The following is a 27,138-nucleotide window of genomic DNA, read 5'->3' on the forward strand; positions in this document are numbered from 1 at the left end:
CCGGTCTGATAGGTCTGCAAATATTGTTGCTTATCCTTCTGACCTATACTCTAACGGTCGACGGATGAAGACCGAAGCCATCGGGAGATCCTGCAATGATGAAGTCATACTGACTGCGATGGCCTTCGTTCCTTCACTGGTCCCTCGTCATACCGACAGGCTCATTATTGAAACGAGAGAGGGAAGATTCAAGGGATAGACGTGTAACATGAACGCCTCCTCAACTGGGAGTTGCTGACATCATTCTGGACGGCTTTCTTGCATGATGATTTGAGTCTCTGGCCCTTTCCTTTTCTCCACAACTATTGTTTGCCTCGTTGCGCCTCGCGTGGATGGAGGAGCGAGACTCGTGGTGGTGGTGGAATCGAGGGATGGGATACTCCATACCGACCCTATCACCGTCTCACATTCACGTCGGATCCTTGCATATAGACTCACACAATAACAAAGACCAACTCCCCCTTTCGTCAGCGACCATGGATCGGGATCGGGATCGTCTTTGCATCATCCATTGAGTCAGACAGCCTGATGTTTGCCACCACTAGAGAGGAGGTGTTGGCCTGGACAATGCAAATCCCTGCTCCACCCGGCAATCAGATAAGTGGCAACTTCGCCCGATGGACATGGGGAACGGTGGTATATTCCCATTGGATTGAGTAGACACAAGTATACTACGATGACATTATACTATATACAAGGAACGGTGAGTCGGAGCTCCACTCCAGGCAACGAACTAAGCCTTCGGCCGCAAAATGAACGGATGCTTCAGAGCCTCAGCCGGCGTGCACCGCTTTTCCGGGTTGAGACTCAAACAGCGATCCAGCAGATCCACAAACAGTGCCAGCTCCTTCGCCTCGCTGTCCGTCATTCCGCGAGTACCTTTGCCCATCAGCCTCGTTTTCAGATCCCGAGTGGGCTTTTTGAAGTCAACCACCCGCGTGACCAGACGCCCTGTGATCTTGTCTTCTTCGGTGCTGTGGAAATTCAACATGTCGTCAAAATGCATGTGTGTCAGCGATCCCTTTCGCAGAAGCTTGGGCGGGTATTTGCCCCGACATTCCATTATCGACCGTAGCATCTGATTGTTATTCCGCCCCGTAAACAAAATCTTGCCCGTGTACAACTCGAATAGCGTACAGCCAATGGACCATACGTCAATGGCCTGATCGTAGGGGATACCCAGGATGATCTCGGGGGCTCGGTAGAACCGACTCACAAGGTACGGTGTAATCTCGTTCTCCGTAGTCGAGGATGCAGAGCCCAAGTCACAAACCTTGAGAACGTTTCGCTGTTCGTTGACCAGCAGATTGTCGGGTTTCAAGTCCGCATGGAGGATATTACACTTCCGAAGCAAACTCAGCCCGAGGAAGATCTGCTGGGCGTACGCCCGAATGGCCATTAGATTCAACCCCACATCTCGTCCAAATTTCTTCAACACCTCACGTAAGTTCATGCTGAGATTCTCAAAAACCATGCAGAGATGTCCCTTGTGATCGAAATGGCGCTCGAATTTGATAATGTGCTTTTTATCGTCGGGATCGGCTTCATGAAGCTGTTCCAAGATGCCAATTTCCTTCATACCAGCCTTCCTCATGGTGTCGTTTTGTCGAATAATCTTGACTGCAACCAGCTTACCGGTTTTCGAGTCGGTCGCGCGTACGACCGATGAGAACATTCCCTTGCCGAGGTTCTGCTGTACATGATATCGCCCGTTGATCAACTCACCAAGACGCACATTGTAGTATCCTTCCGGATCATCCCAGTTGTCCATCATGCTGATATCCAGCTCCTGTGGCTGAGGCACGGCGGGCATGGCCGAAGCGTGCGCTGGCTGTGCTGTATCCTGTGATTCTTCGGCAAACATGTCATCATCATCCTCTGCAAACATGTCGTATGGATCCTTCGCCTTGGGCTGTTCTTGCTGCACTGGAACAGCATCGGGGATTAGAACATCTTGTTTGGTCGTTTTTGTCTCGTCGTATGACGCCGCAGAAACGTCCGCACTGGTATGCCTTTCCCTCTCAGCTTTCATGTCAAGGGTGGGATCATAGTCCGCTGCAGAAGGTTCATCTTTATCAGTTCCATCCACGGGAGCATCATCATTAAGCAAATCAGCATCGTTGCCGATCTTGAAGTCGGAGAAAGCCTCTCCAGTACTGTTGTTTGGTGTTTCGGAAGCTGACAGCTGCGAGTCTGCAAAAGAAATTTCGTGTTAGTTTAACAATGCTCTAGGGCACCTCGGTGGAACACAGGTGAAAAAGCCACATACCTGACGCTGCATTGTTTGGTGCAACTGGCTCGCTATCAGGTGTAGACGAGCCCCCATCGCCTGCGATATGGAGTGCCTGTAAACGTAAAGGCGTAGCCTGGCCTCTATACTTAGCTCTAATAGCTTCACGCCGTTTCCGACGAGCCTCCAATTGAGTTGCTTCGTCAACCGGCTCGGCCGGTTGAGGCTCTTCGTGGGTGTCTTGCGTCGTTGCGTTTGTGCTAACAACAATCAGTAAGAGATACTCTACACACACAGCAAACAGTGACAGCATACCTTTCTTCAGTAAGCGACATGGTATCTTCAGAACCTTGCTGCACCTGATTCGTTCGAGTTTCAGTATCACCTTTGGAATCTCGAGCGACGGGTGTTTGCCCTCGTTCGCTCACTAACTGTTCAGTAGACGACCTTCTTCTAGCATCTCTGGAAGCTACACTTTCCTCCCTAGGGGTTTCCCACTCGTCGCCCGAGTATTGCCTAGGTTTCCGGATTTCGCGGTACGGCGGTGTTCGGCTTCGAGTACGAGGGCGCTTATCCCGGCGTCGGTCATAGTCATCGCTATATCGAAGACCTCCGCCGTAATCCTCCTCTCGATCATAGTCGTGATAGGGTCTTGGCCGTCTATGGGAGGAACCGCGGTTATAGTACCGGTCATCGTACGGATATCCGCCGCGTCGTGAGAGGTCGTTCCGGAACCGTCGATCATCATAATCATCGTCAAGTCGACGCTTATGTCCTCTGTAACTTCGGTAGGGAGAGCGGGAACGGGAACGCGATCTCGTCCTCGATCTCCGGCGACGAGACGATCTGCTGCTTAGAGATGCTGGAGATCTGGGCGCCGGTGATGTACTGGCTCTGGTGGGACGGTCAACGCTGTTGCCATTAAGAGGAATTTGCGACGTAGTTGCCTTCGTCTCTGAACCTGATTCGATGATCTCACCCTCAGAAGGGGTCGATGGAGACCTCGACCGACGTGAAGCCATGATGCGACAGGTCCTCCACTTGACGTATACAAGAACAAGACCAGAGGTGATTTGTATGTAGTACGACTGGCCTTTAGAGCAGCTTTAAAGACAAGAAGAATGATCCTCGGTTAGCAAGAATGCTTCCGATGATGAAGTTTAGGGGGAGTGTATTGAGAAAGTCCAACCGGCTAGAGATGCCACGAGCCCTTGCCAACTTCGACTACCGTCCCGAATTGAACATGAGTCTTCTCCAGGAAGCGATTTTATGTGAGCGTGAAATGATGACCTGGACGCCAAAAGGAACAGATAGAAAAAAACCAAAGCCGAATGACACGATATCGGGATGATAGGTCGGGATGAGAGATGGCTCGACGCGGTACTTTCCCGGTCACTTTATCAAGAAGTTGATGAAGGCGGTGTCAAGGAGGAGATTTTGTGCCTAACCAAATCCAGTACTAGTGCCACCCCGCACATGGCGGTAACAAGATAAGCTGTGTTTCGCGCCATCAATTTTTTTCCCTTTCCCCCCTCCTTTTGTTTCCACTTTCGATCAGCCACGTTGTTTTTTCGCCCGTCGGTTACTCTTACACCTTACGACCTATATCATTAAATCAAAATGGGCGGTGCAAGCAGAGAAGGTATGTCACACATTTGCTATCATCATACAGGGCGTCTATTGACTTGGAACTCCCAGGTGGCAAGGTCAAGCCTTTGAAGGCTGCCAAGAAGGAAAAGAAGGAGCTCGATGACGATGATCTCGCATTCAAGGAAAGACAGAAGGCTGGTATGGATGTCGAATTCCATCGTCTACATTTCGCTTGTCCATACTGATCGTCTTCACTACAACCAGAGGCCAAGGCCAAGAAGGAATTGATGGACAAGGCCAAGGGTAAGGGCCCATTGAACACTGGTGCTCAGGGCATCAAGAAGTCGGGAAAGAAATAAATCTCTCTTGAGGACGGCCCTACGCTATTTTCACGATATACAACGAGCTACGAGCTACGAGCGCAAAGGTGGAGGGTTGCCATATAGGCCTCAACGCTATTTGCAGTATCTGAACAAACTCATATATTGTTATTGTCAATTTCAATATACCTCACCGAAGCCAAAACCAAACAGGGTCAATGCTGCCCACTTGGTCGACTCGGCACAGGCTCGTTGATTAACAGAACCGACCAAACTATGAGGTTCCATTTACAACCCAACTCGTGGCCTTGGTGTTCTTTGAATACCGCATAGTAACTGCTGATCATGCGCCGTTTGTATTATTAGACTAATGTTCAAGATGCGAATTGGCTTTTTTTTTTTTTGTAAAACGCTCATTTAGGGTATATGCAACGCTAGGGGTATGGCTTCGCCGATAGATCTTGAATAACAGGAAAAGACAACTCAGCGCAGAGAGGGAGAGAAACGAAGGAAGAGAGATGCCAAAAAATTAAAAAGTACCTAGGAGAGAAGTATGTTGATGAGAATAAGGGAAAATAAAAGGAGAAGGGAAAGAATGTAGAAGACCCAGAGAACCGCCCTTCAGCTAGTCACTCGTTTAACCCATAAACCGCTGCTGCCACCATTGCATTCCTGTTCGTCACGCTTCCTCCATGCTCGGAATAGTTTCATGCCAATCTCGTGTTCTTCTTTAATGATATCAGCCAGCTCGTTGTTCAAGCTGGCGACCGTTTTCTTGACCTCGTCCCTTGCAGCCAGATCGTAAGCAATGGGGCTGGGCTGGATGACTTGCGTCAACTCGTAAATCATAGTATTGATGCTTGCTTTGCGGCGTGCAAGGTAGTCTCTCCTTGCTTCCAACATTTCGATGCGATTTTGGGTTTGTTGCGCTGGGGTACAAGGCAGAAGTTCGTTCGTTTCTTGAGACGGGGTGGGCTTGCGCGATGGCTTCTTCCCTGGAGCTACCGAGCTGGGAACGGGACGTTTTCTGGACATTATGGAAGGTTGATACTCGGTAGACTGGGAAGCAGCGTCGATACTCCCTCGTGGACTGCCTGTCGCGGTTGAACTGCCTGCTTCTGTGGGCTCGTAGGTAGTTACACTGAAACGGCTCGATGGTAGACCGAAGTCATCTTCGTTGGTGAGTTTTAAGCCAGCAAGGGTACTGGTGAGATCAGGCTCCGGTAGATTGACGCGTGGCGGAGCACGGCTGCTTGCGCTAGTCGCAGGAGGGGTCGGCTCCTCAAACACTGTTCGGTGGATATTCTTGCTTGGCGCATGCATCTCCGGAACATTCGTGTTTGCTTCACCACTCGAGATAGTCGTGACGATGGAAGGAAAACCCCCAAGGTATGCGCCACTGGGTGATGGGCTCTCTCGACCTCTTAACTTAGAGGAACTCCTCGACAAGTGCACACGAGATGATGATCTGGCTCTTGGCTTTTCCTGCAAGGGTTCCACGATCGGAGATCTTCCACTAGCACCCTTCCAAGGCACTCGCATATTGGGTGGGAGGAAGAGGTCACTTTCTTTTGGTCGGCTACGGGCTCCTGAAAGCTTTCTTTTCTGCTCCCTGCCCCAGTTGAGAACGTCCGAACTACGAGACTCTATAGGTCTAGCGTCCGAGGATATGTGAGTTTCGAACGTGCATCCGGGAGCCGCATGCGCAAATGTATCTATGTTATTCTGTTCACGGGAGAAAGTGTCCCATGCGGTAGCAGGTCGCGCGAAAGACGGAGTGGGATCTTCTTGATTATCTGCGTGCTTGCGCAAAACAGGTATGTGGCTGGTGAATGTCTTCTCCGTCTGTCCGCCCCCGAAGTACTGCTCGAATTCTTCCTCTAGGGATGAGACTCGAGAGCTGCCTAGACTAGCAGGTCCATGGCCAAGGAAAACCGGCGAGTCAGGAGGTGAGATTGAACGGCTGTCCGTTCGACCGGGAATGTCCGAGTCCTGAGGGAGAAAATGCGTTAAACTGATCGAGGGTTTACGTCGGCTGTCCGCCATGGTATCTTGCGAATATGGGCCTGCCATCCCAACCGTGTCCGGCCGGCGCGGATGAGAAGAGTTCCTAAAACGGGTTAGAGAGCGTAGAGTTGTGCTATTTCCTAGCTGGCACATACTTTGGCGGGGTTGGCAAGGTTTTTGCATGATATTTGTTGTTTTCTTTCTGCACACCAGAAACAAGAGGAAAGGACTGGTATTCATTATCATCCCAGGTCTTGCCGACCAAAGTAGGAGTTCCAATTACCGGCTTCTTCGACCGATGGAAATTCGATGAAACCTTCAACCACATTTTGATCTGAGACACCGCGAGCGATCTTGCTGCCGCTAGGGATCGCGATGATCAGTGGATACAGCTATGATGATGCAAGGGCGCAGTGACATACCTCAAATGCCTCCACTTATCCAAGGAGGATAGAAAAGGAAGAGTAGGGGGTTAGAAGAAAAAAGTCCAAAATGTCGAAAGTAGGACGTTGAACGTTAAAGGAGGATGAAGAAAATGATCCCTGTCACGAACAGGCTGGTCTGATTTTCAATGTGGATTACTGCAGAGACATGCCAGCATGTCATTCAACACTGAGAAGAGGAAAAGTCGGCCAATCCTTGTTCGGTATGCACTCCAACAAAGGGAAGGTTTGGCTGACAGGCACTCAAATGCAACACGGATAAAAAACCGCCCAGTAAGTAAAAGAGGGGATTTAAAAAGAGAGAAAAGAAACTCCGACACAGAGAGAAAGAATGGAAGCAAAGAAAATCCAAGAAATTACACAGTGCTCAACACGAGTGAAGGAACGAAGGAACGAATGAACAATTGCAGAAAGAATGAATAATAATGACTATCAGGCTCGCCTGATTGAGGGGACAAGCAAGAGAAAATGAAAGTCATGGCTTCGGAACAAGCACATGCCCTGAAAGGGTCCTGTTTCAGCGATTTGCAGGATTTCTGGTTGACTAACAGTTCGTGGTTAGTCTCCCGTTAGTTGGGTTCATCAGGTACTATCATTAGTAGTCAAGGTTAGCTCCATGACTCCATAACGATTATGATGATCTTCACCCAGACCATTGAAAGCCCCCCAAGTCGTCCGAGGTGTGGATTTCCTCGGTCCTGAACACTAAAAATAACAGGGATATAAATTAAAAGGAGGAGAAATCCCGTCTTCTCGGGTGTCTGTGCAACGGGACTCGAAAAAGATTTGGCATCTACAACAAGCCTGTGGAGTTGGATTAAAGATCCGTGAATAACCCTGGGTAAACCATGGATGAGTCGATGGCCTGAGCCCTCAGGCTGCAGTTGGGACTGCAGCTGCGAATGGTTCACGTGCGGTAAGTAATACCGCTGTCAGCATCGGCTTATATCTCCACCTTGGGCTGGGCACAGAGCTCCGTGAATTTTACATACGGTACCGTAAGTTCAAGTAATACCCAACGCTCTCTTCCGTCATCTCCAACTTGACCAACTTGACCCTCCGTCAGCTTCATCCTCCACATCAACTCCTCCTTCTTTCAACTAAAACCACCGATCTTCCTCACAAACAACTATAACCATGTCGTCTCCACGTATGTGTCTTTCGATATCATCCGTCAAACACATCAATCTATAATCCATACTAACACGATCTCCAGAGGACGGAGCAGTCCCGCCGCCCGCCGAAGTGTCAGTATCCCAACGCCAACGCAAAGAACGAGTCCGGTCCTCCACACGATCAGAAACTAACCCATATTCTCTTTAGTATGTCAATCGCATCGCCAATCAACCTGCTCCTCCTATCCCTCTTCGCTGTTCTGGTGTACATGCAATTCCGACCAAAAGCGCCCGTAGCTCTTCCCAAGGGTCCTGCGCCCATCGTCTTCCGCACGTTCACCCCCGCCACTCTGCTCGAATTCAACGGTGTTGATGGAAAGCCCGTCTATCTAGCCGTCCGCGGCCGCGTCTTCGATGTATCCCCTGGCAGGAACTTCTACGGACCGGTATGCATTACTTTGTGCCCATTGGGGTGACGAGAAGGATCATAGACAAAACTAACTCATTCTGGTATAGGGTGGCCCCTACGAGAACTTCGCTGGTCGAGACGCATCCCGTGGATTGGCCTGCCAGAGCTTCGATGAGGAGATGCTTACTAAGGACCTGAAGGCTCCGTTGGATGACCTCAAGGGTCTTGATGCGGATGCGATGGAAAACCTTCAGTCCTGGGAGGAGCGCTTTTTGGAAAAGTACTTGGTTGTGGGTAAATTGGTTGCTGAAGGCGATCCGGAGGCCCCGAAGGCATAATTGCCTTGTGATCACCCACCAGGGATAGTATCGAGTATTGATGATGGAATGCAGGGTTGAGGCTTCTACGGGGTCGAAAGTACCTTGATAGAAAATGTAGCATTTGGTATTTTCAAAAAGCGATGTGAGTGGTTTCTTTGTTTGTTTCGCATGAGACATGATTCGATTGACGCTCGAATGTGAGCCGCATATATTGGGAATTTCTAAGTCATAAAAAATGCCATCGTATTATAAGTACTAATGTTAAATCTGCTACCACCACAATTCATAGCACCCAGAGGCGTAGTAGGTAGTGATATTGTCAATACAACATTTTGCAGTTGAGCAGCACGGTCACTGTAATTACCACTCCATTTTCAAAATAAATCAAGAGAGAACGACAAAGAATCAAAAGGTACTGTTACAAGTCATCAAATCGTGGCCGAGATTGAGAACTCCTTGGATTTTCACAAGTTCACAGCTCCGCTCGCAATTCTTCCGCAGACTCCGCAGCCTTCTCCTGCGCCTTCTCAGCAGCCCGCTGACCCTGAGCCCGGCCACTGGCCGCTCCAATCTTTAACTGTTCCAGAAGCCAGTTGGTAGCATCCTGGATCTTGGCATAGATTGTTCCTTGCGGAGTGGTAGTGCCGTATCTGAAGTACTCGGCATTACGACGTACTGCAGCGCGTAGTTCATTGGGACTAGAGCCTTGATAGACCGGAATACCGTAGGAGTCGAGGTAAGCCTTAAGCTCAGAGTGAGACCAGGTGTCGAAGGTGGAAGACTTGACAGCGTCAGTAGCCTGCGCCATGTATGACGTAGCTGATGCCAGATTTGCTCCTCCAGCCTTGGAGGCTTTAGCGTAAGTATCTTGAGCTTGTTTCACAAGCTCATCCCGAGTCAGATCTGCACGGTGGGCTGCCTTGGCGTTCATGGACGACAAGTATTTCCTTCACTTGAGGTCAGAAAAAGGGTCCATAATTGGTCATTTGAAAGGTTGACTTACTTCAAGTGCTCAGTATCCCAGGTGTCGAAAGTCCAAGCGGTCCATCCAGTCGCTGCTTTGTGCTTGTGCAGTCTAACCTTTGCAAGAAGCTCGTCACGCTTGTTACTCTGCGGAACGGGGACGCCTCGTGCATCCAAAAAGGCCTTGAGGCGGGAATCGGACCAGGCCGTGACAGCAGCATCAAAGGCTTCCTCCCCCTTAAGCTGTGCGGCATCGGTTGCTTGGGCGTACTCGTTGCCAGCCTTAGTAGTAGCAGCGCCATACAGTTCTGATGCCGTCGAGGTAGCACTCTGGGATGCAGTAGAAGCTGCAGAAGAGGCCTGACTAACCAGGGAGGCGCGGTGCTTTCTGGCTAGTGCAATCAGCTCGTTCCGCTTAGAGCCTTGTGGCACCTTGACATTATGTTCGTCGAGGAACTTCTTCAAGTCCGAGTCAGACCACGCATTGAATAGCGCTTCACTCAGAGTAGCCTGAGCGGCAGCTGCGGATTTAGAAGCAGAAGCAGCGAGGTTTCGTGCTTGTAGACTGGCTAGTCGAGCGTTGCGACGCACCGTTGCGATTAGCTTGTCACGGGTCGAAGGCTGAGGCACCGGCCAGCCACGCTCATCAAGCCACTCCTTCAGATCGGACTCAGTCCACTGCTCGTAGACCCAGTTGCCAGGATAAGAAGCAGCCTCCCCGAGTCTTTTGGCAATTGCTTCGTAGTTTTCACGGGCCGTCTTGAGCAGCACATCGCGCTTGCGCGGCTGAGGAGCAGGGATACCATGCCGATCAAGGAAAGCTTTCAGATGGGAATCAGACCAGCTATTTGCATTTTCTTAGTGACGTGCATAGTAATGAGCACCTCTGTTCTTGACTTACGATTCAAAGATCCAGTCCTTGGCATGATGCCACTGATCAGTAGCCTGGTCCGCTGCTTGTCCCAAGGGCTTTTGAACTTTCGAGTTCCAGTTTACCTTCACAGCGTTTTCGAGGTCTTTGCGGTCGGCAGGGGAAGGATACGGGATGTCTATGCCTCATATTAGTTTCTTGTGGTGTATTAAGACATTTCCATTAGGCGGGTCGTACCATGGTCGTTGAGCCATCGCTCCAGTTCGGTCTCATGCCATTTGTCGTACACTACAGTGGTCCTTTTGTCAGCATATCCTTTGGTCTTCAGGAAGCATATAGATGGTTGTATACCAGCTTTGCTGAACCACGAATGTGCCCCAACCGCCTCCACGGTTGCGAGGGCCAGCACCAGACCCGAAGCCAAATTTAGCTTCATAGTCACTAGTTCCTAATGTTTGGCGTGTCTTCTAGCTGAATGATCTGGAGTCACTATCAGCAGTCAGTATCGCTCAGAGGAATTTGGGCTGTGAAATGAAGGACGTCAATCGAGGACAACTTACACGAGTCCTTGCAAGGGAGATGGAATTGGAAACAAAAGAATATGTGAACAAGTGTAGTATTTATTTATTAGGAAGGATGAGAGGACCAGAGGAGAGATGATTGCCGAGTGACGTAGTTGTTTGCATGGTTACTGGCGTCATCGACTGGGCCAACCTTGGTCGCGCCTCTTCTCGACAATTCGAGGTGACCATTTGCTCAGCTGTTGCGGATCTGCCATGATTTTCACTGGCCGATCAAACGTCCAAGTGCAGTGAATGTAGTTCAAATCTTGTAACAGTTCATAGTTCGATTGTACCCTCTTGATGGTGGAAACTCCCAACAGATAAGAACGCCGGTCTAACCATTTATAGTCTAGCCCAGGTGTTGCCTCTTTGGGCCATGCGGAGAACCTCGACTTTGAAGTGTTAAGGCGAGTACTGTGTATTTACCTCTCCGTACCGTACCGAACAAACAGTGCATACAGCACTTTATCGCTTATCGGGAGTTCGTAGACCGAGTGACAAGTCATCTCTCTCTCTCGCTCACTCCCCCCCCAACGCATCCACTTGACATCGTATTAGCTACAAATAACCTAAATTAAGGACGCAGCTTCGGGCATCCTTACGTGAGATGGCTCTTCTTTAGCCCCAACGGTTGCAACTCGCTGGCAAATTGCAGAGGAACTCACCATAGCTATCCTCTATCACAGGGCTTCGCCTCGGATGCTCTTGGTCAGCTGTTTATCACTGTCTTAATAATCCCAAATCGATCAGTTGCTCCTTAATCAATCAACCGCCATTATTAAATACCCGATAGAGTATTATTAGACACGACGTGTTCATCCTGTGCTTTACAAAACGCCAGAATGGATCTCCTGTCCAGCGCCCAATGCAAGCATCTGGTTTCTCCAGACTATATAAACTTCATCCTATCAATGTACAGTTTCCTCGTCTAACACCATCGGAAGTCTCCTTAAGGCATATACTAAACCGAACAGCTTGATCTTATTCGGTATACTGTTATCCTACCTTCCTCAGCATTACCGAATCATCTCCCTAAAGAGCTCCTACGGCATCTCACCGTATTTTGTCCTATTGGGAACAGTCTCTGGTTCGTCATCTTTAGCAAACGTGCTATCCCAACAACAAAGTCTGCAGGATGTTTCCTGTTGTAGTGAAGTCAACGGCCTGGCTTGTTTCGCAGGATTACTAGGCATCCTCCAGATTGGAACACAGTGCCTTTGCTTCTTTGTCATGTAAGCGACTTATCCATGTGGCAATTAACCTATATCCATATCACTAACAAGCGACTGCCTTCTAACTACTCTCCAGCCTATTCTTATACATCCTCTATTTCCCTCGAGATGTACAGTCGTCATCGCCAACCTCCAAGCCAAGACCGCAAGGCCCGACCTACCGGACCGCCTTAATCGTAGGCGCCATCTGTATTCTACACATCTCCGTAATGCTTATTGCCACTATCACCATTGGACTCAAACGGCCCGCCTCTCTGCAGTCCTGGTCCAACTTCTGCGGTATCTTAGCCGCGATCCTTTCCTCGATTCAATACTTCCCTCAGATCTACACCACTGTCAAACTGCGCTGTGTCGGTAGTCTGAGCATCCCCATGATGTGTATACAGACACCGGGTGGCTTTGTTTGGGCTGCGAGTCTTGCGGCTAGATTAGGCCCAAAGGGATGGAGTACATGGGGTGTTTTGCTTATCACTGCGACTTTACAGGGTCTGCTACTCGTACTGAGCGTTTTCTTCGAGTATTTGGGGCCGAACAAGGGACACAGTCACGGGGAGGACAGCCCAGTGGTGAATGATGTGCGCGATGAGCAAGAGTCGCGTCCCTCCGAAGAGACCCCCCTTCTTCAGAGCCAATGATCGGCTCCAGTATGAGAGTGATTGGACAACTTTCATACGATTGCTGCCCGTGTTTCGATTTTTCGGATATTGACCTTTTGGATATTCATTTTTCAGACGAGGAATGTAAGTATATATGCGGCTTGGAGCCTCGGGTACGATGCGGTAGACCTTTCCTTTGCTTGGAATTGAGGCAACTCGTCCACTGTACTGTTGGCATGGCAACAGGAAGACAACAAGACAGGACGCAGGGCAAAAGCCCCGGTAGACGATGTGATATAGTTTCAAGTCTAACTAGTGTATAACAGGAGAGTAACGTCCAATACCCACACTACTACCCCGCAACTAGGAAGTCGAAGCAAGTCATTCTCGCAGTAGAAGAAGTAGCAGCAGAGCTGTTATCCCCTCATAATCATAATATTCATAAGCTGGATCCCCGCCCAGAGCCTAACCTACAACATCGGCCTCCGAGATTCCGCACTTAACCGAAAACCAGACGGAAGATGTCGTTGAAAACGTAGTAGCTTCCAGCTCCGTCAGGCGAAAGCTGGAAAGTCTGGGAGAATTTCATGGGGGTCTGCTCCTCATCGACCTAAAAGTAGAAAGAAGCGGGATAGTTTAGCAAATAATCCAACCTCAACCGTCCATGGATGGGAGAGAAAAAAAAAACAAAAACCTACAAGTAGAACACCAGTCACCATGACAAGGATACCGCCATTCTCATTTGAAGGCTGGGAGTCAAGGGTGCTGACCTGGTGAGAGACCTTCTGGAAGGCAAGAGTCTGCAAGGAGCGATTCCAGTTAGCAGTGCTATTGACTACCCGCTCTGGTGTGACTCACAGTCAACTTCTCAATGATTCTAGGAGCGCCCAGAATGGAGTCATTCTCGAAAGTGAGCATAGAATTATCACGCTGTTATCCCCACAAGAAAAAAAGAAAGATTAGTTTTTCCCTGCTCTTGCGTTCAAGCCCTGCGCATAGCGGAAGACATACGTAGAGACCAGCCAAGTTCTGGCGCTGGTTATCGAAGGTGTTGTAGTAGAACTCAACGAACTGCTCTATTGGTTGCAATTGTTGTTAGAAATAGTCATTGCGATTTGTCTCGTCCCGTAGTCCGTGTTGATGGGTGGGGAGTCATGATCGTCGTTCAGCGCGTCTTTATCTGAGACGACGAGGGAACGTGAAGAAATATCACTCACTAGCGACGGTCTGGAAGTCTAGACGGTTGAGGATTCATGTGTTAGCTTTAACTATCTTCCCATGTGCGTTGAATGCCTGCGCTCCTCATCTTGGAGGGGTCATGAATTAAGGAGGGGCATTAGAAAGCAACCAGCAAAAGTAGGCTGATAGATTCGTCGTGAGAGGGATAACTATAGCACAAGCATGACTTACCGGCCATTTTGACGGATTGGGGGGATGCGATAAGACTGAGTATTAGAATTAAAGGGTATAACGCTGGAGTCGGGGACAGAGAGAGGGGAGGAAAAGCCGGGCTGATATCAACATCGAAAGTATTTCAGGCATTGTGGGGCTCTGGAATACAGTTTGGGCCCAATCATCGTCGCTGCCTCAGGCAGGGCGCCCATGGCAACCAATGACGCCTCCGTGGTTGATTGCGACTTCCATGGATGCGGGATTTGTTGCGCATATCCATTACTTTTAGTACTTACTACCTAGTATCGCGTCGAAGAAAATGGAATCCTCATATCTCTAGCGTTCAACACGGTGGACTAGAAGTGGTATCAAACCAAGTAGTTACTCCTACCTAATACTACATAGTGAAGATCGTATTCATAACAGGACATATCACTCCGAATCGGAATCCGCAAACATATCTTCCGCCTTTGGTCGAGGTTTGCGAACTGGCCGCTGGGGCTCCGGTTGAGCTGAGGGCTCTGGCTGCCTCTCTGGTTGCTCTTTCGAGCGACTTTCTTCCACAAGCGCGCTGTCTTCCTCCATAGGTTCGCCTTCCGGGACTTCCAGATCGCTGTCCTCCATTGGCTCTCCGTCAAGATCGCTCATCGGCTCTCCATCGAATTCTCCTCCGGGAGCAGTATGTTCTTGATCAATATCCATACGACTAATCTTAGCTTCAGGAGGCCGACCTGGGTCAAATTTCTGTGTCGTTGTGTCTTCTTCCACAGACTTCCAGCGATTTTTACTCCTGGAGAATGCATTGGCGGCTCGTTCGGCTTCGGCCTTCTCCTTTTCTTCTCGTATTTCTTCTTCCGTGAGCGGCGGTTTCTCGAAAACCCCATAAAATTGTTCCTGGCTCGATTGCGGGAAGACACACCAGCCTTCCCACAGATGCAACAGAGTTCCAACACTTCGCTTCCATTTCTCCGCTTTTAGGCGACCCCAATTGTAGTCTTTCTCCAATCTTCCAAGATGCTCGAAGATTTGATGCGCTTTTAACGATGACTCGAACAATTGCCGATACCGCCAAGCATGTCGCACGCCGCTGGTGGCAGAAGAGGAGAGGATGTCGGAGATAAGATAGAGGCCCACCAACTTCGCGGAAGACGTATCTAAATTGCCCTTAGAATGAGAGTGAGCTTCCTCTGCATCGTTGGCGACATCTGCAGCCTGTTCTCGCCGAGCCGCACCCTTTTCCATTTCGCGGTCAGGATTAGCCCCTGTATAAGCAAATGGTTCCTTTATATTTGAGACAATCATCTCCACAACCTCTTCTGCACCTGCCCCTGCATGTTCAATAGCAAAAGCAGTAACACGCGCGACGTCGCCTTTCCGTAGCTTCGCATGTGTCGTCGGGAGACGAGCGAGGAGGTGAGTTAATTTGGCCTTCTGGAGTGGATTCATATAGCCTAGCCCATCATTACTGGCACCCACACCATCAGCGGGAGGTGCTCCACTATGTTGACGTCTCTCATCTTCCACATCAGAGAGGTCCTCATCAGAAGAGTCGTAATCCTCGTCAGAGACAAACTCATCCATCTGAGTGGTGTATTCAAACTTGATATTGCCTTCCGGGGGGGCCCAGTGAGCGCCACCTTCGAAGATCAATAATGAATTCCTAGGTTTTCCTCGTTGGTTCCCCCTCGAACAGCTGTTGGTAAGGACTTCCCATAGCTTCCATCGGTAAAATACCCCACCGGCACTTCTTGCATCCCATATCCATGCCCATTTTTCTTCTCTTTGAACTTCTGGCCGACTCATGAGGAGAGCTTCGAATTCCGGACCATGGTTTAACAAGTTTTCCAATGTTTTGTGTATTAGTCTCAATTGCTTCAGGTCTGCCGGCGCTTTCACCTCGACCTGGGTGTTGGGACCACTTCTACCAAAAGATGGCCCGTACGAAGCCGGGGGCGCGAATCCACCGCGATGCAGCCCGGGTGGTGGAGCACGATTCAATCTTCCTTGCATTTCAGGAACAATGGACTTGGCACCAAAAGGAAGAGAGCTTGTGGATGATAGGCCAACAGTTACTGGCATCGTCGAGCTGATGGCAGCAGAGGATAGGTGTCTCGAGATCGACAGGTAGTATCCCCATCCCAAGTATTTGTTCTGAAGCGCGCTGACTGTGCTGTCTATATCCGAGGCGGCAGACTCGTTTGCCAGAGTCACGATGGCGGACATCGATTTCCGATCCGATGGTTGACCAGAGGGACGTAGGAGCTTGACATTATCCACTGACAAAACTGACGGTATTAACGACTTAATCACAGACGGGGAAGTGCCAGGAGGTAGCGACGCCAAGTACAGCGTGGGCTTAGCTGCAGCACGCTCGGCCTCTTTCGTATCAACAGTTGTATCCTCCTCATCGTCGGAGGTGCGAAAAGCCACGGCTGGCGAAGCAGTATTCTCAAACCCTAGCACTCCATGCGAAAAATCCCGGTTTCTTTGTAGCGGCTGGAACCCTTCATGCGTACGTTTTCGCGAAAGAGATGGCGGCGGTGGTCCTAAAGTACCAGGCCCGCTCATGCGCGGGCCGGAGCTGGTAAAATGCCGTTTTGCAGGCCCCCCCCCAAATCCAGAACTCTTGGGGTTAAACCTGTTTAGCCTTCCATCTGCAGACGGTCGGTCTGGCGCGGGAGAGTCATCTTCGAATGACTTGACGAAGTCTTCGTAAACAGCAGCGGTTTCAGCTCGTTCTCGGGCACGCTTGGCTTCGGCTTCGGCTTTCTGGCGCTCGAAGAGTGATTTCTTAGGTAGGGCCGAAAGTTTTGCAGAGACGTCTGGAAACCCCTTAGGCTTCGAATCGTCAGACATTGTGAGTCAGCTGCTACGCAGCGAATCTCTTGGTATAGCTCACTGGGACTATAGGGTTGCGGAGTGCTTAATGTTGGAGTTGCTGAAAGCTGTCGGGGCGGAGACGGGAAGTCTGTTGTAGCCTGAGGCAGCGAGTAACAATCAACCAACCAACGAAGTACAGCTTGAGGTAACTTGTTCAATCATTGCCTGTCAACTCCCCTCACGTTTTCTTTTCACCTCGCTACAGGAATTATTGATTGCTAAAGACATTGCATACGACTAAGCACATAGATAGACTGCCATGGCGTCCCAGGTACCAGCTTTACTACGATTCCTATCCCAAGATGCCAAGGTCCCTCTCGCAACTGCTATGGGTAAGGTCATGGAGCTTCAGAAAGCCGGCCTCACATCGTATGGATAATTCGACTCCCCATCCATAGTGAGGATGGTGTGTGACTGATATTACTTTAGTCCTGAGCAAATCTCCAAGTCAGACATCAAGACTATCCAAGAGATCTTCAAAAACGATAAGTTGGCGAAGCAGGTGTGGAACGCAGCGAAGAGAGTTTCCAGAAAGCGTGAAGCTTCAACCGGGAGCACAGAATCTCCTCGCAAAAAGGCAAGAGGCTCGGATCAGAGAGATACTACCACCCCTTTTGACATAGAATGTGCACTCGCTCTTCCGACCACCTCTGCGACCGAAGATGAGTTGTCAAAGGTTGTCCTACTCACGAATAGAGCACCTCTCGTGCTGGCTTTTGCAGTCTGTGTGCTGAAGCATACTATGCCAGAGCAGCCAATCTCTAGCAGACTTAGCCTCGCTCAGGCAGTTGTTAGCGCTAATAGTCGCTCCAAAGCTGCCAGTCTGGGTATTGAAAGTGAGAACCCCGCTGACCAGGAGGGCTGGGGAGAAGGACAACCTGTTGTCAAAGTCCTTGGAAGAGAAATCAAGGTTCTTAAAAGGTGGGACTACAATCCCAGGGAGGGTAAGTCCGTGGATGTGGTTAGTTCAGAACAAGATGAAGATATCTACCATGTGGCCGATGATATCTTAGGCCAGGATGTTTCGAATTCAGATACCTCAAACGGCATGCCACCGTTATGGGGGATTGACCTCGAGGCACTGCGAAGCGCACATCGTGGGAACTCGACTGGGGCCTCCACCACAAATGAACCTCTTCCAATTTTCACGCCAGGTGCTGCGCGGTCATATTTACTTAAGTCATTTACAGAACTACCAAAGGATACTAACCCAACACCAGACAAGCCGAAACGGAAACGCGTCTCTCAAACAGACGCCGAGAAAGAGACATGTTTGAGAAATCTACTGCGGTCCATTGACCTGGTATGTCAGTCTTGGGCTCCGTTTCTCAGCAAAGAGGAGTTGGATCGACGAGCATGGACCTGGTATACACACGTCAGGCCTGCTGTCCAAAGCGGAGTAGCAGGCTGGGGAGAGAAAGGTCAGGTGAAGTTATCTGACATTCTCGCTTTGAGGAGACAGCCATGACTGTGAGTCCGACTGTTTGGGGCTTTACTGTCAAATAATTACACCAATCAACAACGGGTCCATTTCATAAACCCGAGAACACTGACGGATTTCATGCTTGTGATCCACTTAGCATCGGATATCGCAAAATCTTTGTGTACCGAAATTGACACGACCGGTGTTATCCAACGTCTACTGTGTTCTAGAAGCTCGGTATCTGGATAAGGAAACTGCTGTGTGGGTCAACCGCTGTCGTGGTGAGTGGGATCTAGTCACAGACACCAGCTCTGCTAGACGAAAGGCTATTCTCGCCGTTGAGAGTTCACCATTTGATTGATAGCGCAAAACGCGTTTCTTTTACATATACTACTTGCATTCAGGTTCTGACCAGAATGGAACCTAGTAGGGGCCGATGCAGGTAGCAATTTCTGTCTTAGACCATATATGTAATATTTCTCTTGTCCTCCGTCTACCTCAGGACTCAATTGGGTGTCTGCTGGGGACGTCTTGCCGGGTGGGATCGTTAGTGGAATGATCATGAAGAAAGACCCATACATTAGTGGACTTGACAGGATGAATTAGTTCTCTTACAGGATATGCTTAACATTTCGAATGCTTATGATTCGTTACCCACTAGATGGTTTTTCTTTTTCTTTTTCTTTTTCTTTTTTTTCATCGAATGGGTTGTGTTTTTATTGATCCTTTAACCCTTGGTCCCAACCAACTACTCCAGAGTCGAACGCGGGCGGTCTGTTTGGAGAACCAAACCAATACCATGTTCGGTACCGAATAGCAGGGATGTTACTATGTGACTGTTACGGATATCTGCCTAAATTTTGGTACAGATTGACTCGGAGAGTATTGGACAAGCAGATCAATCATTTCTTTTTTTTTCCCTTTTTTTCTTGGCCCTCTGAGATCACCCGCATGTTCCCCCGTTGCCTCTGTCATCATTCAACGTCTTTTACGGAAGAGGATAAGATACGGTGGTAAAGAAAAATGCTATGACGCGGGCGAGGAATCCTCATCACGCCGATCATCGTTGAGGTCTTCCGCATTCGGCCAGATAGAGTTTTTCCGGTCCAGGCACTGCAGGGTGTTTGGAAGAAGGTCCACCAACCGTTCCATGATCCCTTATTTTAGTGCTAAGCGGGGGGCAATTTTGGATTTGGAATCTGTCGGTGGTCGCTAGGATGTTATGCCGCTTGCACCGGTACTGGTGGAAGTTGTCCGAGCCTTCACACCTTGGATATTCGGGAAAGAATTGGGGTAGAATGTCACTACAATGCGAATTGATAGGTGAAACTTTGGAATTTCAATAACTGGACAGTCAAATACTACTAGTAGTAGTCATGGATGGACGGGAGTGGCACAGGTATCCGAGCCAGCGGAGGGGCTTCCGGGCCCAACTCTGCCAGTGATAGGTCGTTGGGTATGTTTCAGCCCAGAGCCATTCGCGTGGTGTGGCCTCACGGCGCCAATCAATGCAGGCGAGGATCACCCGGTATCAGATTGTTTCATTGAAGCGAGGGAGTGAACACTGAACTCATGATTTCATTTCGGTAGATTTTTTATTATGTATTATATTATTAATTGTCTTTTATGTTCTTAACGAAGTCGACTAAGACTATATTGATGGGGTGCGGATCTAAAGACTGTTAGTGTCATTGTGGCGAGGCTGAGCAACCATCACCCGCACCTTGAATTAGAAACAGATCATGAACGGTTTATTGAGGAAGAAGGAAACAACGGAGATTGGAACAAATATAATCAGGGAGCAAAGAAATAAAAATTTACAGGTGTAAAAAATAAAAATAGAGAAAGAAAAGAAAAACACTGAGAAGGAAGAAGAAATGAAGGAGAATGACCGAAGCTAAGCACGAAAAAGTTCTGCCAACCATGGGCACGATCGGAAAAAGTAGTCAATCAAGGCACTCTCGCCTCCCTCCAAAACAACTTAGTGCAAAGTGACCACTTTTAGTTCACTTTCCCCCCGATTTCCCGCTAGTCCCTCTGGGGGTTCAGGCTCCCAGGCGTCCAACTCTGCCGCTCTCATCCTCTCACAACCTCTCTTTCTCCTCTCTTTTCCCCAATCCTTCAATCGCTCCAGTTCAAACACGACCACCGCCCAACCACTACTGAACTACCATCTCGACGTGATCATCGCCTAACTCCCCCCTCTTTCCCTCTCCCATCTACCTTTCCCCCCCTTCGCCTCCCTCCGCTCTCTGTGCGCCCCCCTCCGTCTCACTCGGGTATCCTTAATTTCGAATTTCACCCTCTTTCATCACTCTTTTAGCTCTGGGAGGCCCCCTGCCTTTTTCACCGCTTCTCGCCTCTTGCAACCCATTCAGTCCGTTAGCCTACTCAGTCGTCTCAGGTGACTGATTCACTCCTTTTGACGGATTGATCGAATAAGCCAGGAAGCCCGCCAGGGCTGTGCAACGCCATGCCGGGGCGTTTCTCATCCGACCATTCTCGCTCGCTCTCGCGATCCTCTCAATCCCCGTCTCAGCAGCATAATTCAACACAAGACGCCGAATCAATGCATCAGCGTTCTATGTCTGGTCACTCCTCCAACCCTAATGTCTTCTCCGATGAATATTCGCTAGAGCAAATTGATTCCGAACAAGCCACCCTCACTCCTCGAAGTCCATCTGTTTCATCAATCGCATCATCTAATACTCTCCGTTCGTCTTTCCCTCAACAACAACAAAAACTGTACAACACAACGCCAAATGATCTCGGGGTAACAGAGAATCCATTTGGGGATGATGCTCGGGTCTCGTTCGATGAATCACCAAATCGGTCGAGTCTGCCCCCAAAGGGGGTCGATTTCACCAACCGCAACTCTGCCTCGTCCACTAGTACCGCCCCGTCCATAGCACAGCGCAGTCAGAGCACTTCGTCACGATTTTCCATGCCTCCCCGGGCGCTGAGCCCTTACACTGGGGCTACAGGCCCGAGCCATCCGTATGCGATGTATCCACAGGTAGGGGTAAGTCGTTCGCCCAGTATCGCGACTACGTCTACAGTACGGCCGATGGAGCGACCGTTGGGCGATGCCAATGCACCCCAACATCCATATGCGATGTACCCACAAAATGTGGTGGCGGAAGAAGAGATGGACAATGCTATGATTCCCCCAGTGGGCTTTCCCGGACACCCTCAGGCATATCAACGACCTCCCAATCGTGCCGATGACGACGTAGGGGACTTGATCGGGCCCGATGGCCATAGAGAACAGCTGCCACCTTACTCGCGGTATCCCGATCCGGTGGTTCCCAAGGTTGAGGGTACTTTCGATCCTACTCCTGACGCAGGCGTCACTCTACGCGATAATACTCATAGCCCCAATGAACACCCCCCGCCGCCAGTTTCGGAAGTATCGTCGAATACGTTGGTTGCGGAAAATATGGCGAATAGAAGAGATAATGATGAAGAGCGGTCGACCGCAGCACCAGTCACCGGTGTCATGGCATTTGAGGAGAAGCTAAAGAGTAAAGGTAAAAAGAAGGCATGCTGTGGATTACCGGTCTGGACCCTTGTTTTGGTCGGTGTCGTGATGCTGGTGGGAGCATGTATTGGAGGTGTCATTGGGGGCGTTTTGGGAGCAAAAAAGGCAGCGAATGACGAGAACGATCACCCGAAAGGTCCGAAGATTGTCACCAAAACAGAAACCCCCCGGATGGACGCCACCCCCATATCCACGATTCCTACAAATTTACCAGCTGCGCCTACTGGGAATTACTGGATCCTGCGGATCCGAAGAATTCATCGAAATTTTGTATTGTTGAGCAAGATTACAATCCCTCGTGGAATTGCATGAAGTCGGGGAAAATACCTGTGTCCCTGACCGGAACAGAATCATCGCGTAACATCACCTTCGCCAGGGAACCGATTTCGTCGTCTTTCACTTATGGCGCTCAAGCACCATACTTTTCCAATCCTACGCAGTCACTTAGCCTAATGATGGATTCCAGCGACCTCAGTCTCGGTCCCGCCCTGACCTTCTTTTCCTTGTTTGATAAATTGGTTATTGTACCCCAAGACACCTTCTCGTCTAGTTCAGTTTCTTCAAAACGTGCTATCAGTGAGGATGATGTCATGGCAGGCGCATTCCATCGCTTGCAGACGGCGCGGGCGGGCGACAAACCCTGGTTTTGCTGGTGGAACAGCACCGTGATGGAATTTTTCCTGTACCTCAATCAATCCACTAAGGAAGCTCAATACAGTTCCAGTTCGACACACCTGCCATCTTCACAGGCTACGGATTCTTCGAGCTCGGTGTCCAACTACCCTCTTCGAATCAAAATGGATGAGAAGAGAGATTACCCAGAGGCCCAGTCGCCCTATTGCCAGCAGATGCAAGTTATGGACGACGGCTCCGTTAGCCCCATATTACAACAGACGATTCAAATCAAGGAATTGGAGCCGACACCGACGACAACGCTCAAGTACTCTGCGAGTGCGACACAGACTTACACGGCGACCGCACAGTATGAGCATGTGTGCTATTGTGTCGCATTGACGGATTAGCGAGTCATTAGAGAGGGTATCTACAATAAACCCCGAGGAGTATCGGTTGGTACTCCCTCGTGAAGGTAAAGCGTCGGCGTTACCAACGGTGGAAACGGTCCATTATCTTTCATGTGCATACGAATGATTGGTTCTCTTCTGCGGTCAGCATCTTGGCTGTGCTGAACGTCTCGCATTGTTTACAGAGTTTATGGCATGCATCGTACACTTTCGGTTCCCCTTGCGGCCTGTCTCGTGTCATTTTTGGTCTTCCATGATGTGCTTTGACGCCATTGTCTCCAGTGTCTTGTCCAGCATGTTTCGTGATTTGTTCCGGCGCAACTTTATGGCGTTTTTTTTGGATCGGTGCAGGTGGCCAATCTCAGTCCATCGTTTTCTTTTCATTGGGCCAACAGACTTTTTGGCTTTTTCTTGGACTACTTTTCTATATTTAACTGCTCGTGTCCCAAGTTAACTGTCCATACCGGTGGTCATGGTTTTATTTGTGACCGTATGACTTGACAGTTCCGTCGTCGAACTGGTTCCGGTTTCATGACAGAATAGGCGAATATAATTTTTCGATCATCAAATGATCACAACCTGATCTTCGTTTTCTCATTCGATTGTCCTTGGTTCACTTAGTAATCTAAAGAACTGGAGCATTCTCGTTCTCACCCAATAAGTCGGGTCCTGTAGAGTATGACCGTGTCAAGACGTCACCGGTTCCATTGCCGACGATCAACAGAGATTCAACGTCTGAACGAGTGCCACCAGGGAGAATTTCGTTAATTAGTTAAAAACCAAGAGGTCGCACAATCTTAGATTTACATCCGCGGTAATTAAATATTCCAAATCGAAATAATATCGCGAAACAACATCTCTTCACGCTCCATCCATCCATATTGATTACCCCAATTCCGATCCGATATGAATCCAATCTTGCGCAGAGGCTCCCTGTTGAGGGTGGTCAATCCATCGACCCCTTCACTCTACTGTTCCAGGAAGGTTTCTCCTCTGTCATGGCGGGCCTACGCTCATAGTTCCTACGGCGGGGAAGGAGAGACGAAAGCTCAACAGCCCAACAATCCGCGGAATACTCCCACGCGAGACATTGAACATCCAGGTACGTGAATTGGATAGAACCGACATAACAGTGGGCCGAATCTGACAACACTTATGTAGGACCATCTGCCCCAGATGTCAGCAAGGGCTCAACAGCATCTTCAAACTCTCAGCCCCGATCCTCTACATCCCAAGAAGATCGAGATAAGGAGGATTCAGAAGGTAGACCTATTCGGATGTCACCCTCCAACAACGCAAAACCAACGATTACTGACGGACGCCATTCACCCAATATTGACTCTGAAGGCAACGTGAAGTCAGATGTGCCCAATGATGTGAAGAAACATAACGAAGAGATGGAGCACCGGTACGATCGACCTTACAATCAACTTGGGAATGAAGGGAAACCATCGAAAGGGTTTTGAGAAAGGCCACAAGCCTGGACGGGTGGTGTGGCTCGTGGCGATATCCCTTATGGTCGGGTGGAATTGGGAAAGTTACTATATGATTAATTGAATGGGACGCGGTTTAGAAATTGAAACCCATTCGAAAACGGCATTTGGTGGATCTTCATCATTAGCATCCCAGTCTTGACATCAGCCCGAGCGCGCAACGGTGCTATAAGTTTTTACACCCCAGGGCCCTAGATAGATTCTTAGGTGCTACAACTTAAGGTTAGACGTTCGTACTTCCAAATCGTAGACACTCATGTGGCTTAAATTTTGTATATCTACTCCGTACGTCTTTCTGATCTTGATCACCCTGGGGAATTAGGTCACGGTTGTATTGCCACGGAGTCATGATGGAACCGCCACGAGGCTGGAGAAAGGCCACGGGTTCCTGAACGCGGATCTCCCGCGGTCGCCGCCAAGCAAACCCATCGCTCAGGAGCATCACTCACAGCACCTACGCAGCTTACTACTCTCTGACACCGAATAGTCAATTGCGGACGGAGTCTTTGTCGCAACGTATCTTCCCCACGTTTTCCTTGGAATCTCTCCCTTGCAACAATCAACATGGCCGCCGCAAAGAACAAGTACTCGGTCATTCTCCCAACCTACAACGAGCGGAAGAACCTCCCTATCATCTGCTGGTTGTTGGAGCGCACCTTCCGTGAAAAGTGAGCTTTAGCCTCCCCCTTTGCTATTTGACATATCCTCTCCGATACTCCATCCCTTGCGCCGATTACGGCTAACCGCTCTCCACCGATAGCAACTTGGACTGGGAAGTTGTCATCGTCGACGATGGCTCCCCCGACGGCACCCTCGAAGTCGCCAAACAGCTGCAGAAGCTCTGGGGCCCTGAACATATCAACCTGAAGCCGCGTGAGGGCAAGCTCGGTCTTGGAACTGCCTACGTGCACGGTCTTCAGTACGCCACGGGCAACTTTGTCATCATCATGGACGCCGACTTCAGCCACCACCCCAAATTCATCCCGGAGATGATCCGCATTCAGAAGGAATCGGACGCCGATATTGTTACGGGCACGCGGTATGCCAGTCGCGACAACGTCAAGGGTGGCGTGTACGGCTGGGATCTATTCCGGAAGTTTACATCGCGGACGGCCAACCTCATCGCCGATGTCATGCTCATGCCCGGGGTGAGCGATTTGACGGGCAGCTTCCGGTTGTACAAGAAGAGTGTGTTGGAGAAGGTTATCCATAGCACCCAGAGCAAGGGGTACAGTTTCCAGATGGAGATGATGGTACGGGCCAAGGCCATGGGCTTCAAGGTTCAAGAGTGCCCGATTACCTTCGTTGATCGGTTGTACGGAGAGAGCAAGCTGGGTGGTTCTGAGATTGTGGAGTACTTGAAGGGCGTGCTTACCCTGTGGCTGAAGGTCTGAATGGTTTCTTTGGCCTCTGTTGTTTGGGGTCTTTGTTCAGGGGCCGCTCAGTGGCCTTCGATATACTAGTATACCCTCCGTTTTCTTCTCGCTTGCGGCAAAGTTTTCTTAATCTTTCTTGTTGATGTGTTGGTCCTCGTTAGACCTTTGTTTCATGTACATTAAATACCAAAATGCTTGATTCCATCTTTTCATGTGTGGTTCGACCGTTCATGGTGCCCTGACCGTATCCTCTCCAGCACACTACACACTGTTCAGATACTGAAGGACACGCTCCACCAACCAATCCTGACCCTCATCCTTCACATTGTGCGCGGCCCCTGGAATGACGCCGCTATATTCACTCCATTTCTCCACCCCACCAGCATTCGTTGCCTCCTTCCACCTGCGCAAAAGGGCTTCTTTATCCACCGATGGCAGAGCATACTCATCATTTCCAGAATATAACGCCGCCAACTTGCCCTTCACCAACCCCCTCTCCGCAACCGCCCCAACGTCTCCTTCAACCTCTGATCCTTCAGATCGGAACTAAACAAATCATCCTCGGCAGGCTTCTCTGGACTGTCGGGGCTCGCGAGACTCAGAAATCTCCGACAGCTAATCCCCGTATTATCCGGCCATCCGACCACGGCGGTAAGATTCAGCGGCAACAGCGACTGTGGCGCCTGCGCCCTCGCAAAATTCACCAACTGCTCATACGCCCCGCGAACCTCCTGATTCGAGTTCGCCAAATGCAAGATATGCTCCCGATCCGACACAGGAGCCTGCATGATTGCCCCATCCAGCACCGGACGAGCACTTTCCTGCCCGGGGAGCGGATTCGGGGAGTGCAGGTAATGCAGGACGTCCTGGCTACCGGTTGAATGGCCCATGAGAACGATCTTGCCCTGGGGTTTCAGGCCCCGGACGAAGTTCACGCACTGCGCGATCTCGGTGACGTCCTTATCGAGACTTTCGACTCCCCAGCCGAGGTAGGACGAGGAGAGGAGGACGTTGAAGACGGTCCATTCTGTGGATTCGAAGGCCTTTGCGAGGGCGGATACGTAGGGGACTGTTAGGAGGCCGTCGGTGAGCCCACCGACGAAGAGCAGGCTATGCTGCTTTTGGGGGTTTGGATTGAATTCAAAGGCCGTTAGCTTGGGGCCTGGGTTCTCTGTTAGCGCGTTTGGTTTCGTATGGCTGGATGGGTTTGCGTACATATTCGTGGAGGACACCAGCGTGGGATTGAGACATGGTGTATGTATGGCGGGTTTACGTCTGTAAGCTTGGAAAGGATGGACGAGCGAGAGCACGATATAATTTCAACAGTCCAACTAGTCCAATTTATAATACCT

General features: G+C 49.8%; 13 protein-coding genes across 13 annotated transcripts; 7 read left to right on the forward strand and 6 right to left on the reverse strand.

Annotated features, from left to right (window-relative positions):
- Window positions 1-733: 733 nt before the first annotated feature.
- ANOM_006538 (putative serine/threonine protein kinase (Prp4)) lies at window positions 734-3,252 on the reverse strand (the record flags this gene model as incomplete). Its single annotated transcript, XM_015551794.1, has 3 exons — window positions 734-2,193; window positions 2,270-2,490; window positions 2,546-3,252. The coding sequence occupies 3 exons, from the start codon at window positions 3,250-3,252 to the stop codon at window positions 734-736; spliced, it is 2,388 nt and encodes a 795-aa protein (XP_015405920.1).
- Window positions 3,253-3,770: 518 nt separating this feature from the next.
- On the forward strand, window positions 3,771-4,461 carry ANOM_006539 (uncharacterized protein; the record flags this gene model as incomplete). Its single annotated transcript, XM_015551795.1, has 3 exons — window positions 3,771-3,872; window positions 3,929-4,018; window positions 4,085-4,461. A coding segment is annotated over one exon (255 nt), but the record flags the coding sequence as incomplete, so codon positions are not given.
- Window positions 4,462-4,761: 300 nt separating this feature from the next.
- Window positions 4,762-6,475, reverse strand: ANOM_006540 (uncharacterized protein; the record flags this gene model as incomplete). The annotated part of the gene is made up of 2 exons (XM_015551796.1): window positions 4,762-6,250; window positions 6,303-6,475. The coding sequence occupies 2 exons, from the start codon at window positions 6,473-6,475 to the stop codon at window positions 4,762-4,764; spliced, it is 1,662 nt and encodes a 553-aa protein (XP_015405902.1).
- A 1,206-nt stretch (window positions 6,476-7,681) lies between these two features.
- Window positions 7,682-8,688, forward strand: ANOM_006541 (cytochrome b5-like heme/steroid binding domain-containing protein). Its single transcript, XM_015551797.1, has 4 exons — window positions 7,682-7,740; window positions 7,807-7,837; window positions 7,914-8,151; window positions 8,222-8,688. The coding sequence occupies exons 1-4, from the start codon at window positions 7,728-7,730 to the stop codon at window positions 8,450-8,452; spliced, it is 513 nt and encodes a 170-aa protein (XP_015405903.1). The 5' UTR covers window positions 7,682-7,727; the 3' UTR covers window positions 8,453-8,688.
- Window positions 8,669-10,821, reverse strand: ish1 (double-strand break repair enhancer MSC1). Its single transcript, XM_015551798.1, has 5 exons — window positions 10,620-10,821; window positions 10,506-10,556; window positions 10,299-10,446; window positions 9,438-10,241; window positions 8,669-9,381 (listed from the first exon to the last, which is right to left on the reverse strand). The coding sequence occupies exons 1-5, from the start codon at window positions 10,702-10,704 to the stop codon at window positions 8,907-8,909; spliced, it is 1,563 nt and encodes a 520-aa protein (XP_015405904.1). The 5' UTR covers window positions 10,705-10,821; the 3' UTR covers window positions 8,669-8,906.
- Window positions 10,822-11,543: 722 nt separating this feature from the next.
- ANOM_006543 (PQ-loop repeat-containing protein) lies at window positions 11,544-12,922 on the forward strand. Its single transcript, XM_015551799.1, has 3 exons — window positions 11,544-11,744; window positions 11,806-12,063; window positions 12,140-12,922. Exons 1-3 carry the CDS (start codon window positions 11,674-11,676, stop codon window positions 12,696-12,698), a joined length of 888 nt encoding a protein of 295 aa, XP_015405905.1. The 5' UTR covers window positions 11,544-11,673; the 3' UTR covers window positions 12,699-12,922.
- Window positions 12,923-13,158: 236 nt separating this feature from the next.
- Window positions 13,159-14,076, reverse strand: ANOM_006544 (nuclear transport factor 2 family protein; the record flags this gene model as incomplete). The annotated part of the gene is made up of 5 exons (XM_015551800.1): window positions 13,159-13,269; window positions 13,358-13,459; window positions 13,518-13,589; window positions 13,671-13,735; window positions 14,070-14,076. 5 exons carry the CDS (start codon window positions 14,074-14,076, stop codon window positions 13,159-13,161), a joined length of 357 nt encoding a protein of 118 aa, XP_015405906.1.
- Window positions 14,077-14,483: 407 nt separating this feature from the next.
- Window positions 14,484-16,907, reverse strand: ANOM_006545 (SWAP/Surp domain-containing protein; the record flags this gene model as incomplete). Its single annotated transcript, XM_015551801.1, has 1 exon — window positions 14,484-16,907. The coding sequence occupies one exon, from the start codon at window positions 16,905-16,907 to the stop codon at window positions 14,484-14,486; it is 2,424 nt and encodes an 807-aa protein (XP_015405907.1).
- Window positions 16,908-17,190: 283 nt separating this feature from the next.
- ANOM_006546 (uncharacterized protein) lies at window positions 17,191-18,399 on the forward strand (the record flags this gene model as incomplete). The annotated part of the gene is made up of 2 exons (XM_015551802.1): window positions 17,191-17,300; window positions 17,361-18,399. 2 exons carry the CDS (start codon window positions 17,191-17,193, stop codon window positions 18,397-18,399), a joined length of 1,149 nt encoding a protein of 382 aa, XP_015405922.1.
- Window positions 18,400-20,827: 2,428 nt separating this feature from the next.
- Window positions 20,828-22,917, forward strand: ANOM_006547 (uncharacterized protein; the record flags this gene model as incomplete). The annotated part of the gene is made up of 2 exons (XM_015551803.1): window positions 20,828-22,193; window positions 22,244-22,917. 2 exons carry the CDS (start codon window positions 20,828-20,830, stop codon window positions 22,915-22,917), a joined length of 2,040 nt encoding a protein of 679 aa, XP_015405908.1.
- A 906-nt stretch (window positions 22,918-23,823) lies between these two features.
- ANOM_006548 (uncharacterized protein) lies at window positions 23,824-24,383 on the forward strand (the record flags this gene model as incomplete). Its single annotated transcript, XM_015551804.1, has 2 exons — window positions 23,824-24,019; window positions 24,079-24,383. 2 exons carry the CDS (start codon window positions 23,824-23,826, stop codon window positions 24,381-24,383), a joined length of 501 nt encoding a protein of 166 aa, XP_015405921.1.
- Window positions 24,384-24,786: 403 nt separating this feature from the next.
- On the forward strand, window positions 24,787-26,105 carry ANOM_006549 (dolichyl-phosphate beta-D-mannosyltransferase). Its single transcript, XM_015551805.1, has 2 exons — window positions 24,787-25,078; window positions 25,171-26,105. The coding sequence occupies exons 1-2, from the start codon at window positions 24,975-24,977 to the stop codon at window positions 25,802-25,804; spliced, it is 738 nt and encodes a 245-aa protein (XP_015405924.1). The 5' UTR covers window positions 24,787-24,974; the 3' UTR covers window positions 25,805-26,105.
- Window positions 26,106-26,268: 163 nt separating this feature from the next.
- On the reverse strand, window positions 26,269-27,037 carry ANOM_006550 (uncharacterized protein; the record flags this gene model as incomplete). The annotated part of the gene is made up of 2 exons (XM_015551806.1): window positions 26,269-26,940; window positions 27,002-27,037. 2 exons carry the CDS (start codon window positions 27,035-27,037, stop codon window positions 26,269-26,271), a joined length of 708 nt encoding a protein of 235 aa, XP_015405914.1.
- Window positions 27,038-27,138: the final 101 nt, after the last annotated feature.

This window comes from Aspergillus nomiae (genome assembly GCF_001204775.2).
Source record: "Aspergillus nomiae NRRL 13137 chromosome Unknown contig00178, whole genome shotgun sequence".
NCBI lineage: Eukaryota > Fungi > Ascomycota > Eurotiomycetes > Eurotiales > Aspergillaceae > Aspergillus > Aspergillus nomiae.